Source organism: Ascidia mentula, chromosome 5 (assembly GCF_947561715.1).
Source record: "Ascidia mentula chromosome 5, kaAscMent1.1, whole genome shotgun sequence".
In the NCBI taxonomy this organism is placed as follows: Eukaryota; Metazoa; Chordata; class Ascidiacea; order Phlebobranchia; family Ascidiidae; genus Ascidia; species Ascidia mentula.
The window spans coordinates 16,418,320-16,433,181 of NC_138570.1; the positions used below are offsets into that span (position 1 = coordinate 16,418,320).

Sequence of the window (14,862 nt, forward strand, 5' to 3'; positions counted from 1 at the left end):
CTACAGTTTTCATCGCGGGAAACCCCGGGAGTTGCGAACAAAAATCATAAAAATGTAAAAAAACAGATTATTTGACAAAAAGTTAGTCGTGTTTATTTTGATCAGACTGCCGTACATTTTTTGTTGCTAACAATTGAATAATCCAGGTAATTAAACTGAGTGTTTAATAACTTTTTTTTAGACTTATGTATGTCGTTTGGTTTGTTTACTTCGGCGATTGGTCACATGACTTGAACAGTCGCAACACAGTTTAGTTCCGCTTGCAAGGTTGTAAGTAATAAATAAAGTAAGTGGATAACTTTAAAAGATGGACGACGAAAGTCAATTTTATGAGTTACTTCGTTACAAGAAGAATATTGAGTCACATATTGCTTACGTTTGTTCAAATGTTCAGTCGTTTCATGCTGAGATGCTTGTGCAAATTCTTTGTGCTGAAGATATTTTAACACCAGGTAAGCTTGTTGTACATCATATAATTGCATCACATTTTGTAGATGTTGGATCAAGTGTTAAAGCACTATGGTTTCCAGGGAAAAGTTTGTTTGCATTGAAAATGTAATGTTTAGTTTGGGGTAATTTGTAACTCTTCTGAAACCCTCGTGGTTTTAAAAAGAACACGAATTATCTGGAATAAATTTAACATTGATATGTGTTATAAGGCACATGTAATGCATGTGTATGGTTATTAAAGCTACAGTAAACATGCATGATAATTATTACAGTATACCAGTTTTTTAAACTCGACTCACCCAACTATTGTTCATCACAGGATTTTATGAGAAATTTAGTGAAACAAATGAATCACAGAGGTCTAAAGAGCTTTTTTACCATCTTGTATCATTACCAACTCCTATATGGTGTCAGCCAGTTCTACAAACTATGAGACAAATGGGTGAGTCTTAAAGAAGCATGTTGTGTTTTTTATGGGGGCTGTACTTTGAGTTTTCGCACTTATTAATTTATTTATGCACAGTGGCGGATCTAGATAAAAATAAGGGGGGTGTCCGAGTTTGGTCACGCCAATTTCGTGTTTGGCTTAGGCTAAAATACGCCAATAATCGCTTTTGGCTTAGGCTGAAATAGATATTTGGCGGTTAAGAAAAACAACCCTTAGCGCCAGGCTATTTCCGTCTCCGTTGTGTGAAATTGGATTCAGGACAATATACAAATCGCAGCAGGCGAGGCTTAACTGGAGAATGTCCTGCAATAAAATGCTGCAGCACTTGCCGCAAAATAATTCAGTTTGTCCAGTAAAGTTTAATAGAAACTGAAACAATATAGCTGTATTGAAACTGCTGCAGATATAATTATTTTAAAAACGGATATAATTATATTTTTTTGGGGTATCAACAGTATGGCAAATAATTGTCTTGAAAGCGGTCATCGCCGCATGAACGTGGCGGGTGCGACTGGTAAACAAAGAAATTGTGGAGACGAACACTGGCCCGAAGTGTTCGCTCCTGCGTTGCATAACACTAACCGTAGTTTTACATCCCTCAAAACAATATAGCACAATGCTGAGGGGGGTGTTCTGACACCCAAACACCCCCCTAGAACCGCCACTGTTTATGCATAATAACAATAATGTTTGCATAATACTTTTAGAGTTAAATGATGTTGTTGATGTTGTGGAGGGAATAAAACAGTGTCCATCAGTTGCCCAACAAGAGATTCCACAGAGTGTTCAAATAAATCCCCTGTTTGACGAGATGCAGGTTGAGAATCCTCCAGAAGGTATATTGTTCACTCTTTATTGCAATGGCTTTTGTAGCACAATATTCTTGAGCTTAAATCCATTGATTGTACTTTTGTTGATACTAGTCTTAAAAAATTTGCTTAAAAAGTGTAACCAAAACATTAAAAACTGATCTTTACCATTACCAGTTATATTGCAAGAAGAAATTGTTGATGTTGCTGGGACATCAGGTCTGCCAAATTCAGCAGTTAATAATGAAAGTATAGTTGGAGAAGTGATGAAATTGAGGAATTATCAATTGGAACTTTCCGAACCTGCATTGAAGGGCATAAACTGTGTCATTGTTGCACCAACAGGTTTTTTATTTAGATTGTAACAAAATGATTGATCTTACTGAGAATATTGCTTGTCAGTCTATGTTCAGTAACTTCTTTGACTAATATGTTGTATATGCTGGTCTACGTGGGTGGCATTATGAGTGACTACTAAATAGTGGTTCTTAACAGACTAGTTTTCTTTGTCTATTTGTTTAAATTTGATGTTTAAAAGAAATTGGTTTCACCAATAATTTCAATATTATTTGAAATAATTTTAAAACCTGTTTGTTCAAAAGGAACTGGAAAGACATTTGTGGCTTTGCACATTTGCTTGAAACATCTTGCTGCAAAGCCAGATGGAAAAGTCATTTTTTTGGTTCACAAAGTGCCGCTGGTTCAACAACAATTTGCACTGTTTAGAAAGTTAGTATTTATGAGTATTGTTTGATTTTTAATGTGTACTTTGCAAAAACAAAAAAACTATTGTGTTTTTCAACAAAGCATAAATGTTTTGACACTGGTGCATGAATAGGTAAAGTAAGCCAAATTAATATCTTGCTTTTCACCAGATTTGTTGCTCCAAAAGGATTTAGCGTTCAACAAATATCTGGTTCAACCATTGATACTCCATCTGTGGCTGTAATAAAACGCACACAAGTACTTGTAATGACCCATCAAATTTTGCTCAATGCATTGCGGTAATCTACATGGTTGTTTTGTTTTATTTTATGATACACATCTTGGAAATGCAAAATAGAGAAAACTTAACATAATACATACTTGTTTTTGTACAAAAACTATACTGATATAGAAGCATGTGTGTCTACAGTTAAATTTATTAAACTGGTGATCTAATTGTGACAGCGAGAAGAATGGAACAAAAATGACTGAAATTAGCCTAATAATATTTGATGAATGCCATAATGTTACAAAAAACCATCCATACAATGACATCATGAGGGTTTATTTGAAGCAAAAATCTGAGGGAGTGGACTGGGTGCTACCACAAGTATGACATGCCATGTAATATGTAAAATCATCTTGGTTTAACAATATATAGAGGCAAAGTAATTTGATAATATTATGTAGATTACACTTATTGTTGACATGTGCTCAATTAAGCTGGTTTTGTGTTCAAGATTGTTGGTCTTACGGCATCACCAGGATCAGGAAAGTCTAGAGATGAGGAACAAGCCAGCAAGCATGTTTTTCAACTTCTTGCCAACTTGGATGTGACACTTGCCCCTGTCCAAGTGAAACGGAATATCCCTGAATTGCAACATTATACAACCCAAGATAACTTTGGTGTGTTGAACTGCAAAATCTTTTACCATTAAAACAGACTTTTCCAATACCCAATAAAAACTTGCCTTGCTATGCATTTGATACTGTTCTCAGTTACAGTGTGTATAATGTTTATTGTAAACATCATTTTCAGAGACAATCCCTGTGGATAGGGATCCACACAAAGAATTCGCAAAGAAAATTGTTTGTGTAATGGAGAGAATTGAAAATCGTGTCAAAGAACTAATTGAAAGAAATGAAAATGGTGAAAAGTTTTTTTTTATCAAAAAATTCTAGGATACTGGCAACCTCAATTTTAAAATATTAAAAATTAGCATTTGGTACAAGGTTAACAAATTTAAATTGACTTTGAAGTTTCCTCTTGTGCCATGCAAAAGAGTTGATGCTAGAATACACTATTTTCATGATAAAATTTTTTCATTGATACTGGCAACCTGATTGTTTTGTGCAGTTTTGATTGGAAAAGTAGATTTTAATGTTTCGGGAAAACGTGGCAGACCAGAATATGAAAACGGTGTGATTTCTTTTCGCAACGATAGTGTTTTGATCGAAGATGCAAAACTATCTCAAAATTTGCAGATCTATGCAAAGCACCTTCAAGTGAGCTTTTTATTTTGTAAAAATCAGTTCCTGTACTTTCTTGTGATTTGCAGATATACAATAATGCACTTCTGATTAATGAGCATGTCCGTGAGTTGGACGCCATTTACTACATTGAAGAAAACTTGTTTCAAACTTCACATGAACTTGAAGAGAAATTGAAACAGTTATATGAGCTCAGTGGTAATTTTTTTAAGTCTTACACTTTTCATTAAATAATTCCTTTTAATTTCGGCCATACCCTTTTTTAGGAATCTCGGAAATTGCAACAATTAGCCCAAGTCCACTATTGCAAAAGCTAATAGAAATCATAGAAAGACACTTTTCTGACCTGCCGGATTCAAGGTGCATCGTATTTGCCCGAACAAGAGATGTTGCCAAACTCTTGGTAGAATGCATTAAAGGAACAGAATCTTTGTCAAGATTAAACCTAAATCCAGACTATTTGACTGGAGCAGGAGCCAAAAAGTCTGAGGGAGGTATGATATCACAGCCTTACATTTTTATTCAATTGTCAAAACTACATTGCTTTGTTTCTTTGTCTGTCATCAGGGTTGTCATTCCATCCCTATTTTCTACGTCCTAAAAAAATTGTGTCCTTACTTTTGACTGTGACTGGATATTTCTGCATTTTTAGGCTCTTTTAGCTACAGGCACTCTTATTTTTAATATGTTTTATCTCAAACAACAGTAAATGTAAACATTTTGAAATTTTTGACAACATAATTTGTTTTTGGTAACAACAAACATCTGATCTAGCTGGTGTGTGTTGTTTAATTAGGGATAGACGAGTTTTCTTTTTGTATGTATCGTTACTTCATTTGTTGCACTTTGGCTATGAAATGACCATTTTATAAATTAAAGTGTTACGTTTTGATTGATGTAAGCATAAACCTTCATTGAATTGTTTTCTGTTAGCCTTTAACAGCTATCATGGCTTTTACACGTCATCTTAAATTTACCATTCCATTATTTTCCGTATATTTTGTAGGTCTGACAAAGGTGACACAAGACGAACGTTTGAAGTTGTTTCGTGAAGGCAAACACAAAATCATTATTGCTACATCCATAGCTGACGAGGGAATTGACATTAAGGAATGCAACCTTGTTATCACTTACAACCATTGTAGTAATGAAATAGCCCTTGTGCAAAGAAAAGGTAATTTATTTTTGACTGATAAGAAGAACAAGATTATATATGTCAGCATGTAAACAAAGACTTAATTTTGTGAGCTGCATACAGAGGCCACTGTTTGGACCTATAAGGTCTCATCAGTGCAGCTTGGCGTGACTATGTAGGATCTTGCCGGCCAAATGGCCGCAGTTTTTCCACCTAGTTTTTTGAATGGTTGCACCTAGTTTATATGCAGCTCACAAAAGTCTAAAAATTGTGTAATGATAAAAGTTTCATGCTGTTACCTCGTGATTTCATGAATTGTTTTGCTTTAGGTAGGGGCAGGGCAAAGGACAGTAAAATGTTCATTCTCGCATACAGCGATCGAGGTTTTATTCAGAAGGAGGAAATCAACCAAGATCGCAATTCTCTTACAAACAGAACGCTTGCTTACATAGATTGTATGGATGCTGAAGAAGTGGCCAAAAAGGTTAGATATTGTTATCCAACTGTTTTTCAAACATTGCTGTACATATAGTATTGGAGGATTGTACAAATAGTATTGAGGGATATATGCTGTATTTAACATTTTCAAAAATTAAGTACTTCGGCTGGGTATATATTCTGTATTGAACACATGGGCTAATGCTTGTAAGAAAAAGGGCTTGTGAGAGCTTGGCATACACCAGAATGAATTAAAATCCGTTTGTCATGTCAATCTATTCCAGTGATATATAGTGGTAGTAAACATAATGATCATATATTTGTAATTGATTTCTCTTACTTCTTGTTCATTTGTCAATTGCACAAAATAAAATATTTAACAAGACATGGTTGTTCCTTTATAGATAAGGCAAAATTTTAAAATGTTGACCAGGCCTTGTGAATGTGGTAATTGCAGTACTTTTGTTAAAACCAAAGAAACATACACGAGTTGTCCTTGGTGATGTTGTTGATTGATGCAATGCCTTCAATTAAATTTTTTATCTGGTTCTTTCTCATGATTAACACCATACAACATGACATGAACTCTTTAGTGATAAACAGCAATATTCGGGCAATTTTAAAAGCTACACACAGCAAAGCACAAAGTGTGTTGACTAGCGGTGAAAATGCACTGGGCAAGGAAGGATGCCTATGTTTTCTTTATGCCAGTGCGCTAACTCATGCCTCTGTGTGGACCCAGATTATCGGTGAAAAGTATAGTATTTATAGAACTTATACTATAAGTAAAAAATATTATATACCACAATAAAAAACGTATAAAGATGTTAGTATTTTATTGCAGACACCTGTACCATACTTCTAATCTATGGTACCATACAATTCTTTTGTGTTTAGATATTAGAAATACAAAGCAAAGCTTTCACAGTGTCTCCTATTGCTCCAAAAACCAAACAGACTGATGATAAAGTGTGGGAGCTTTTGTGCAAGCATTGCAAAAAGCATGTTACTACATCTGATCAGATTCGCAAAATTAACCAGGTGCTTATACTTCATGTCAATGATATTATGCAATTAAACCAACAATGAATGTATGAACATAAAGTTACAACAGCTGTTAGCTTGTTGTGTTACAAACTACTGCTTGTTTCAACAAATAATGGTCTTTAGCATTTTGTGACTGTTGACAAGGACTTTCCTTCACTTTGCTACATGCCAGATATGAAAGCTTTATCTGTAAAAAGTGAGGTGATTATCTCTGGAAAATTGCATTGTAGTGATGAGACATGTAGGTGAGTTAGTTTGAAATGTTGGTAAGTCGTTGTAGCAGAACAATAAAAAGAAGGCAATTCAAGACACGTTTAGGCCGTACATATGTATTTCTATTAAAATAACTATTCCTCTGTCACAATATAAACATGACGTCAAAAGCAATGAGTGATGTATTGAAAGCACAATTTTATGGTTAAATGACAACATATGCATGTTCTGATAAGACTAATTTAAGCTTGCTGTTAGGTCTAAACTCTGGGCCCAGGGCTATCTCAACCCTTGTTTTGTGTGGTTACATTGTTTATTAACACTGTTTAACAGGCAGACAACATATCCACACTGTTGTAATTAGGAAACACTAATTTATTCATAAGTTTGGACATCTAATGTGATATTTTTTGTGTTTTTTAGACAGGAATGGGGTTCGAGAATGATTTACAAGGAAATGGAAGTTTATGTTTTGTCCATAAAAAATTTTGTGCTGAAAAATGATGAAGCGAGTATTTATCGCAAGCAGTGGAAAGGTGTGCCTTTCTCAGTAGACAAAAACTTTGATGATGACTTTGAAGAACAAGGGAGTGATGAAGGAGATGATGATATTTATGCTTTTAGTTTTGATGATTAAAAATTTATATTTGTTTGAGTCTGAAGTATTATGATGGACGAAAACAGTGCATGAGAAAAAACGTTTTTATTTTTTAAATTTATTTAAAGTTGTTAAGCAGATGCTTTTATTGATTGTACATAGACTAATGTGTTAAAGTTCAAATTATTTCTTTCTTCATTGCCCTTTCAATTTAATTGGAGTGCAGAATTGCCGTGTCTGTTTTTTTTATTCAGTAGTCATCATCACGGTTTGTGTGGAATGATCAAAATCGTTTCTGTATTATTGGCAACAAATGTAATTATTTTAAAATGTATGTGCTTATTCAATACAGTCCTAATTATTATTGGGGTTGGTTGCAAAAATACTTCAATACATTTATATCAGATGAATTAGTTTGTTATTTCAAATGAGCCAACTAGGTTAAGGATGCCAACCGTGCATGGGAAATCTAAACGAAATTTCAATGTTTAATGCTGCAATTTATACTGTATAGCATTTTGCAATTGTTTGGCTGTCTTTTTTTAAATTTTTTTAACAACTGATGTCTGCCTGTTAAAAATGGCATCACAAAGTAGCAATAAGTAAGATTTATCAAGATTTATTTTGTCATGTCTATTTAATGTCACTTTTTTAGGTTCCCTAAAGATGTTTATTTTAACCCCATTTGTGATCTTGCTCAGCATTTGGTTGTTGTTGTTTTAAGCTTTAAAATTTTTTTTTGCCAATTATCACTTCTAACATGTGCCATATACCATGTTCTCTGATGGAATGAATTAGTTGATTGATCATCAAAACGTAATCAAGTATATGTCATGGATAAGAAGTATAATTGCACAACATAAAGGAATTACTGTAGACACCTTTTAAAAAAGTCACATATAATAAATTATTAACATTTATTCCATAGATGCACCAAAGCATAAAAGTTAATTACAAGCAATAAAAATTACAACATTATCTTAGCGATTAGAATTTTTTGGCCAAAATGATAAAATTTCTTTAATTACTAAAATGAGATGACTAAAATACAACACAACACTGTTAACTCACCACAAACTGAAACAGTAATACTATACATATGTGCAAAGTGAATAAAAGTCTATATAAAACACACATATTTTTAAGATTGTGATCTGTTTAGGTAGTCGTCAAAAGATCTATCAAATTTGATTGGCGCTTGGCACCATTTTTTGTAAATTTCCCTCTTTCCTTCCTTTTCAATGAAGAAGCCACTGATGCTAAGAATGTGGTGATGACCATTTCGATAAACAATGTATTTGCCCCATGGATTTCTTAAAAATAAGGTTTTAACTGTGTATTTTTGTGCACTATCAGTCTTAGCAACTGATACCTGCAAGTGGGCTTGTTGCACAGCACATTTCCAATCAGCGTCACTTCATCAATTTTTTTGTTCTTTATATTAATTATCACACATTTGTCAGCAAAATCTTTATCAACAACCACATGGTGCTAAAGCAAAAAAAAATTATAACATAAATTTAACCACAAAATCGGTGAAAATTAGATGTTTTTTACAGCATTTTTAATTTTCCAAATGTTTGCAGAAGTTGTCACAAAGGTTTGACACTTTTTGCAATAAAGCATCCAAACATGTTCATCATATTGCCGTGGTTCCACCTCTTGACTCAATTCTGACAACTCTTTTTGAATTTCTTCCACCTATGCATAAGAAAATTTGCACCTTCGTAAATTCTATTTTCTAATTGCTTTTTACCTCTTTCTTAAATTGCTCCTTGTCCATGTCTCTAAATATTTTCATACTTTGTTCCACCAAAATTTGTCTTGCATGGTTTATTTTTTGTTGGGCAATAAAGTTGCAATCCTCATAGCACAACACAACCATCTGACTGTCCTTGGCTCTTCCCCTGCCTGGTTTGGGCCAGAGGTTTAGCAATATCCACCATTACAGATATTCAGTACTAAAGCCCTTTGTCGCCACATAGTAGTTAAAGCTCTTAGCAACACAGTAGATATTTCATGAACTCAAAATCTCAAAACAAATTGTTAATTTAACTTAACTATTGCTTTGGAAAAACTCAGATGCATCTGATTGTTATAGTGCCGGAAACTAATTTTGTGCAAAGAAAACTTGCCTTTTCTTTGAATTTCTGTAATTTCATTAGTTCCATGGTTGTATGTTACAACTAGGTTACATCTCTTGATATCAATTCCTTCATCAGCAATTGAAGTAGCAGCAATAACTTTGCTATCACCTTTTCTAAACACATCCAAACACCGGTCTTGCTGTTTCTTTGTCAATCCTATAACATATTGTAAAGTTTCAATCATTGCAATGCTTGTTCAAATGATTCCATACCTCCTTCGCTTGCAGCTGCCCCGGAGCCAGTAAGATGAGTTGCATTAAGATTGAACCCAATTAATTGGGGGTCTTCATTGAGACAGTTTGCCAGTAGTTGTGCAACAGCACGGGTCCTCACGAAAACTATGCAGCGTGAATCTGGCTTCAAAGTGAAATGATGCTTCAAAAGCTCAACAAGTTGTTTCAGCACAGGTGAGGGTGTTATGTCAGCACATCGGTTTACACCTACAGGTTAATTAATCCAGTAAATAGTTATTTCTAAGTGGAGACGCAAACACTTCCGAACCAATTGAAAATACTTTTTGCTTACCACTATTCTCATAGAGCTCTTTTAGTGTTCGCAGGGTACAATTTTCTGAATAATCTTTCTTCCACTGTTGCTCAATAAAATCACAAGAGTCACACGGTCTTAGTTGTTCATCCACGATCAATGCGTTGTTATACGTCTACATATACTGGCAATGTTGTAATTTTTGTTCATTCACTTAACAAAATCATCTGATTTGCATGGTATTTACCAACAATTGCTGAGCATATACTTTTAGCTCCAAATGCAAGTCTTTATTTTCAGTTATCTTCAAGGTTAAGGCTTTATCAAATGATATGATGCATTGTTCATATTCCTGTGTACCTCGTTTTTCACTTGCAGAAAATTGTAGATCACTTATGCCTGGAGAAAGACAAATTTACTCAATAAATAGTATAAATTGTGCAAAAACAAAAGTGAAAAATGTATATACAATACATATTGCACCAGTCATTTATTACACTTACAATTTGCGTTCTTCTCCATTTTTTTGTTAATATTTTTTTCTATCACAGACATGTGGTCCTTCAAGAGTACTGAAAATTTATTCACAGCACTTCTCTTAACAGGAATTGTTTCTGAAAATACCATGTAAAATGAGGAAAATAAATGAACAAAACCTTTATGTTTACCGAAATTCCCAGTGGCCACATATTGCTCCAGTTCTTCAGAGTTTTGAGATACAGTTACTGGTGGAATTGTGACATCCAGACATGCAAACAGTGTTTGAATATGTTTGTATGCTTGTTGAGTGTTGGATGCATTTCCAGATCCTGGTGTTGCTGTAAGGCCAACAATCTATCAAAAACAAAGCAGCAAAGATTAACCTTCAAGAAAGTATGAATATTCTTGCTTTAAATTAAAAATTATCTTAAGGTACCCTGGAATATAACTAATAATAGGTAATATTAGAGGCACAAAATGCCTATATGTTACTTGTGGCAATCTTTTCCCCTGCTTTTTCTCTTCAAAGTAAATGTCCATTATCATTTGGTATGGATGTTTTTTGGCTGTGTTGTGACATTCATCAAAAAACAAAAGACTTATTTCTTCAAACTTGATTTGGTTTGATCTAAATGCAACATCAGTAAACAGTCTTTAAAATGTTTAACCAACAAAGTTACCTCAGATTGTTTCCAAGTATGTCATGCGTCATAATTATGACTTGGTTGCTCTGTATTAAAGTTGCAGTGGGACTGTTTATTTCTTTCTGTCCAGAGAGCTCCTCTATTTGAACACCATCAATGTAGAGGTTTCTATTTGAATTAAAAAATACAATATGTTCATATGAATAATTCCTCTTGACCCCAAACAAGGGCCCCACATTGTGTGGTGTTTTACAAGAATAAATGTATACAACTTTTTTTATTCCAGCTATATAAGCAAGTGCGATTAAGTTAAATAAGAGAAAATTGGAGTGGTTTTGGATAAAAACAAAAAATACTATTTTTTTACAATTTTGCAACAGAAATGCACACAATTTATACAAAAGATTCTTGTTTTTGTCAACATACTTTTGGAAAACCTTGAATTGCTGCAAAACCAATGGAACTTTGTGCACAAGAAAAACGACTTTGCCATCTTTGTTTCGTAGCAAATGTTCATGACAAATTTTTACAGCAACAAATGTTTTCCCAGTGCCTTTAACAGGAAAGTAATTTATTATAATCAGAAAATATAATATATTGGTATTTTATACCTGTTTGTGAAACAATAACACAATTATGGCCATCAATAGCTGGCTTGGCCAACTCCTCTTGAAATTTGAGGACCTCCATTTTGGCAGTTGTGTCTGATGCGTCACTTGTTGCTTCTGACTGTTCCACTACAATATTTGGTTTTGTGAATGTTTCAAAACCAAGTTGATCTAATTCATAGGATAGAATGATTTACCAAGTATCAGTTGTACTTAATTTTGTTTTATTAACTTTTATTTTCTATGCCACTGACTTATTCAAACAAAAGTCCACCTGAGTTAGCTTCAAAGTTGGATTTCTCATCTGAGTTTTTTTCTGCAGTTTCTTCTTTCTCAGTTATGACTAGAACAACAAAAAAGGTTATTTTGCATAAGTTGGGTAAGCAACATAAATTCATTCAGTCACACCTTCACTATTGCCAAGGGTTTGGATTAAATTGCTGTAATTGTTTGCACCGTTGGCTGATTGCAATGAAGAAATTAACTTTCCAAACCAACCAGGCTTTAAAGCAAGTGCGTTTACCAATATCTCCACTCTTGTATCTCTTGATGTTGCATTGTGGATTAATTTTCTGTATGGTTTTGTGTTCAGTGGTAAAGTAATTTCACATGCTAATATATGACATCTTACTGGGTTTCCTCTCCTAAACTGAAGTGACTCACAATATCCAGCGGTTCTACACCTTCAAGGAGTTTAATTGCATCCCAACAGGCATTGGACCACACTGACTCAGTTTGAGCCTGTTTTCCACTTAAGCTAGGTTCCCCTTCTTCTGTTTTCTTCTCGGATGGAGTTGCTTCTAATAACAACAAAGTATCTATGTAATATTTAATTGCTAAATCATAAAATCTACAAACATAGTAGGTCAGAATCATTTCAGCAAATATGATATGTTTGTCAAAACACACAAATCTGTTATGTTATGACAGAAATAAAAATTTAGATAGCCCAAATAATACAAATTATTAAAAAAATACATAAATTTTGGCATATGTAAGAATATGAAAATCTACCAATTCCTTTAAGTAGGTCTACTATGTGACTGTAGTCTCCACATTCTTTGCTTTCCAATGCATTCATAAAAGTACCAAGGGAATTGTCACTTTTAAGAACTGAATACATCAGGGAGAAAGCTCTTTGGTGTGATGTTTTTTTCGAAAGCACAAATTCCCTAAAAATAATAAAAATGGATAATGTTATAGTTATTATATGTTAGTAAAAAAGGTCCAACCTTGTTTGTTGATCAAATATTTCAGGAAATTTAAGCAAGATTTCTTCAGCACTAATAGTTGTCACAATTTTTCTGTGGAAGACTTCTATTTTCTGTTTAATGCTGGTGTTTTCTTCACTGGTGGGAATATGGTTGCCTTCAAGAAATTGTTTTACTTCTGCAAGACCTTTAAAAGAAAATGAAATGAAAATTTGGAAATGTGGCAACAGAAACATTTTTGTTGCCTTCTGGGAGAGAGTTGAGTAATGATTGAAAACAACATGCTGAATCTCCATTCAACAATTGTTGATGAATTATCTTAAACTTCTCATTATCTTCTGCATGAATGATTTTGTCACAAGTTTCTAAACAAAACAAAAAAGTTGTCAGATGCTTTTAGTGTTTTTTTTTGTATATTTACACCAAATAAAATCATTTGATTTTGTGTAAACGAGCACAACATAAATCAAAAAATGAAATGGGCCTTGATTGATCATCATGGACCAGACACACAAGGGCATCCAAAACTGAGATAATTTTCTTTGTTAAAAGAAATCAGCGGACTTACCTTCAGTAACAATACCATCCACTCTCAATCTAAAAGCAATTTCATCACAATAGTGTGGAGCAATAACTGAACTTAAATATGATTGAAATAGAGTAAGTATCTTTCTTTCATTTTCTTGAGTAAGGTCCATAGTCATGTTGTTTCCAGTCGTTTACACTGAAGTCCAATGCAGGGAGCATCGGTCAGGTAATCTTTACAACGCAAAGCACAAGTGTTATGGTACGGAACAGAATACTCATTTCGCACTCTGTGTTTATTTCGTACCCTGCGTTAAATTGCATACGCAAAATTCCAGTGCCGGAATGTTAATTGAAGTTCCTGCTATAAAGGCAGGTCTCCCTCTACTTACACTCATTCTATTATTTTGTGCTATTCGAAAATACAACATTGGCGACGAGGATATCTTTGAATTACTGTTAACTGCTGAACGGAAGAAAACTATGGAGAAATTTTTTGAACATGTACAAAAGCAGATGGACGCGCAGGAGCGACGTCACCAGGAGCAAATGGAGGCAATGATGAAGCTTATGAAGGATATGAATGTTGGTACGGAAACGTCTTCGGCTTCTGTTGCGCCGAATTTTGCTTGCTTTGATCCGTCAACGGAATTGTGGGAGGATTACTGGTCGCGTTTTACGACGTTTGTGAACGCACACGCTGTACCGGGACAACGTAAAGCTCAAGTATTTCTCACCAACCAGTCTTCGACGATCTTCAAGCTTATATCCAACCTTGCTTCTCAAAGTTCGCCGTCCAAGTAAGTTAACGAATTACGAATGGAAGAAATTGTTGCATTCATGAAGGACCAGTTTGACCCGAAACGGTTTATTGTTCATGAGAGGTTCAAGTTCTGGAGTGACATGCAAAGGAAGCCAGGCGAAACTATACAAGAATTAGCCGCTAGAATTCGCGAAGATGCTGCTACCTGTGATTTTGCTTCTATCAAGGGTCCACTGGACGAAGCACTGCGGACAAGATTCATTTGTTCCGTGAACAACGAGGCAGTGTTAAAGGCTCTGTTTAAGGTCAAGGATGACGAACTGAAGTTCGCAAGAGCAATACAAATTGCTGTGGAAACTGAAGATGCAGCCAAGGTGGCAAAAGAAACAGTTTTTGGTCCTGAAAGGGAGTCGTCTGTCAATAAGCTAAAAGGAGGCAAGACAGCGAAGAACTTGATTTTCCGGGATACCCCAAAGGAATCGTTAAAGTGCCAACGGTGCGGAAAACCTGGACATTTTGCTTCAACCTGTCGGTTTAAAGACTCTAGGTGCAATTTCTGCAAACGCAAAGGGCATCTGCAAGCTGTGTGTCGTAAGAAGACCCAGATTTCAAGTGTGAGGTTGGTGGCTTCTGTTAACTGCAAAGCGTTACCAAAATTGGTCAT

At 34.6% G+C, this 14,862-nt stretch overlaps 2 protein-coding genes across 3 annotated transcripts; one reads left to right on the forward strand and one right to left on the reverse strand.

Moving 5' to 3' along the window:
• The first annotated feature begins 242 nt into the window (after positions 1 to 242).
• On the forward strand, positions 243 to 7,744 carry LOC145901456 (ATP-dependent RNA helicase DHX58-like). Its single transcript, XM_082989149.1, has 17 exons — positions 243 to 452; positions 770 to 892; positions 1,606 to 1,734; positions 1,885 to 2,052; positions 2,310 to 2,436; positions 2,583 to 2,711; positions 2,878 to 3,022; positions 3,153 to 3,318; positions 3,452 to 3,562; positions 3,770 to 3,918; positions 3,972 to 4,101; positions 4,170 to 4,397; positions 4,910 to 5,077; positions 5,368 to 5,522; positions 6,374 to 6,517; positions 6,647 to 6,768; positions 7,160 to 7,744. The coding sequence occupies exons 1-17, from the start codon at positions 308 to 310 to the stop codon at positions 7,371 to 7,373; spliced, it is 2,553 nt and encodes an 850-aa protein (XP_082845275.1). The 5' UTR covers positions 243 to 307; the 3' UTR covers positions 7,374 to 7,744.
• Positions 7,745 to 8,270: 526 nt separating this feature from the next.
• LOC145901453 (ATP-dependent RNA helicase DHX58-like) lies at positions 8,271 to 13,667 on the reverse strand. 2 transcript variants are annotated; one of them, XM_082989145.1, is made up of 21 exons: positions 13,479 to 13,667; positions 13,156 to 13,275; positions 12,932 to 13,097; positions 12,714 to 12,871; positions 12,331 to 12,499; positions 12,108 to 12,271; positions 11,974 to 12,042; positions 11,703 to 11,828; positions 11,518 to 11,644; positions 11,128 to 11,259; positions 10,940 to 11,075; positions 10,636 to 10,801; positions 10,471 to 10,581; positions 10,215 to 10,366; positions 10,007 to 10,142; positions 9,694 to 9,921; positions 9,466 to 9,637; positions 9,091 to 9,241; positions 8,892 to 9,035; positions 8,707 to 8,825; positions 8,271 to 8,647 (listed from the first exon to the last, which is right to left on the reverse strand). In XM_082989145.1, exons 1-21 carry the CDS (start codon positions 13,612 to 13,614, stop codon positions 8,476 to 8,478), a joined length of 3,054 nt encoding a protein of 1,017 aa, XP_082845271.1. In that variant the 5' UTR covers positions 13,615 to 13,667; the 3' UTR covers positions 8,271 to 8,475. The 2 variants fall into 2 exon arrangements, with proteins under 2 accessions (XP_082845271.1, XP_082845269.1); XM_082989143.1 differs by having other exon boundaries at positions 11,703 to 11,870.
• Between the last annotated feature and the right edge of the window lie 1,195 nt (positions 13,668 to 14,862).

What these genes read in the sequence shown, in the direction of transcription:
- LOC145901456 (XM_082989149.1), top strand. Translation starts at nt 308, where the DNA reads ATGGACGACGAAAGTCAATTTTATGAGTTACTTCGTTACAAGAAGAAT. An exon ending in CAATTTGCACTGTTTAGAAA is followed by an intron (nt 2,437 to 2,582) that starts GTTAGTATTTAT and finishes GCTTTTCACCAG; the next exon opens with ATTTGTTGCTCCAAAAGGAT. An exon ending in TGGACTGGGTGCTACCACAA is followed by an intron (nt 3,023 to 3,152) that starts GTATGACATGCC and finishes TTTGTGTTCAAG; the next exon opens with ATTGTTGGTCTTACGGCATC.
- LOC145901453 (XM_082989143.1), bottom strand. Translation starts at nt 13,614, where the DNA reads ATGACTATGGACCTTACTCAAGAAAATGAAAGAAAGATACTTACTCTA. An exon ending in AGTTTAGGAGAGGAAACCCA is followed by an intron (nt 12,272 to 12,330) that starts GTAAGATGTCAT and finishes AAAACCATACAG; the next exon opens with AAAATTAATCCACAATGCAA. An exon ending in AGGGGAAAAGATTGCCACAA is followed by an intron (nt 10,802 to 10,939) that starts GTAACATATAGG and finishes TGTTTTTGATAG; the next exon opens with ATTGTTGGCCTTACAGCAAC.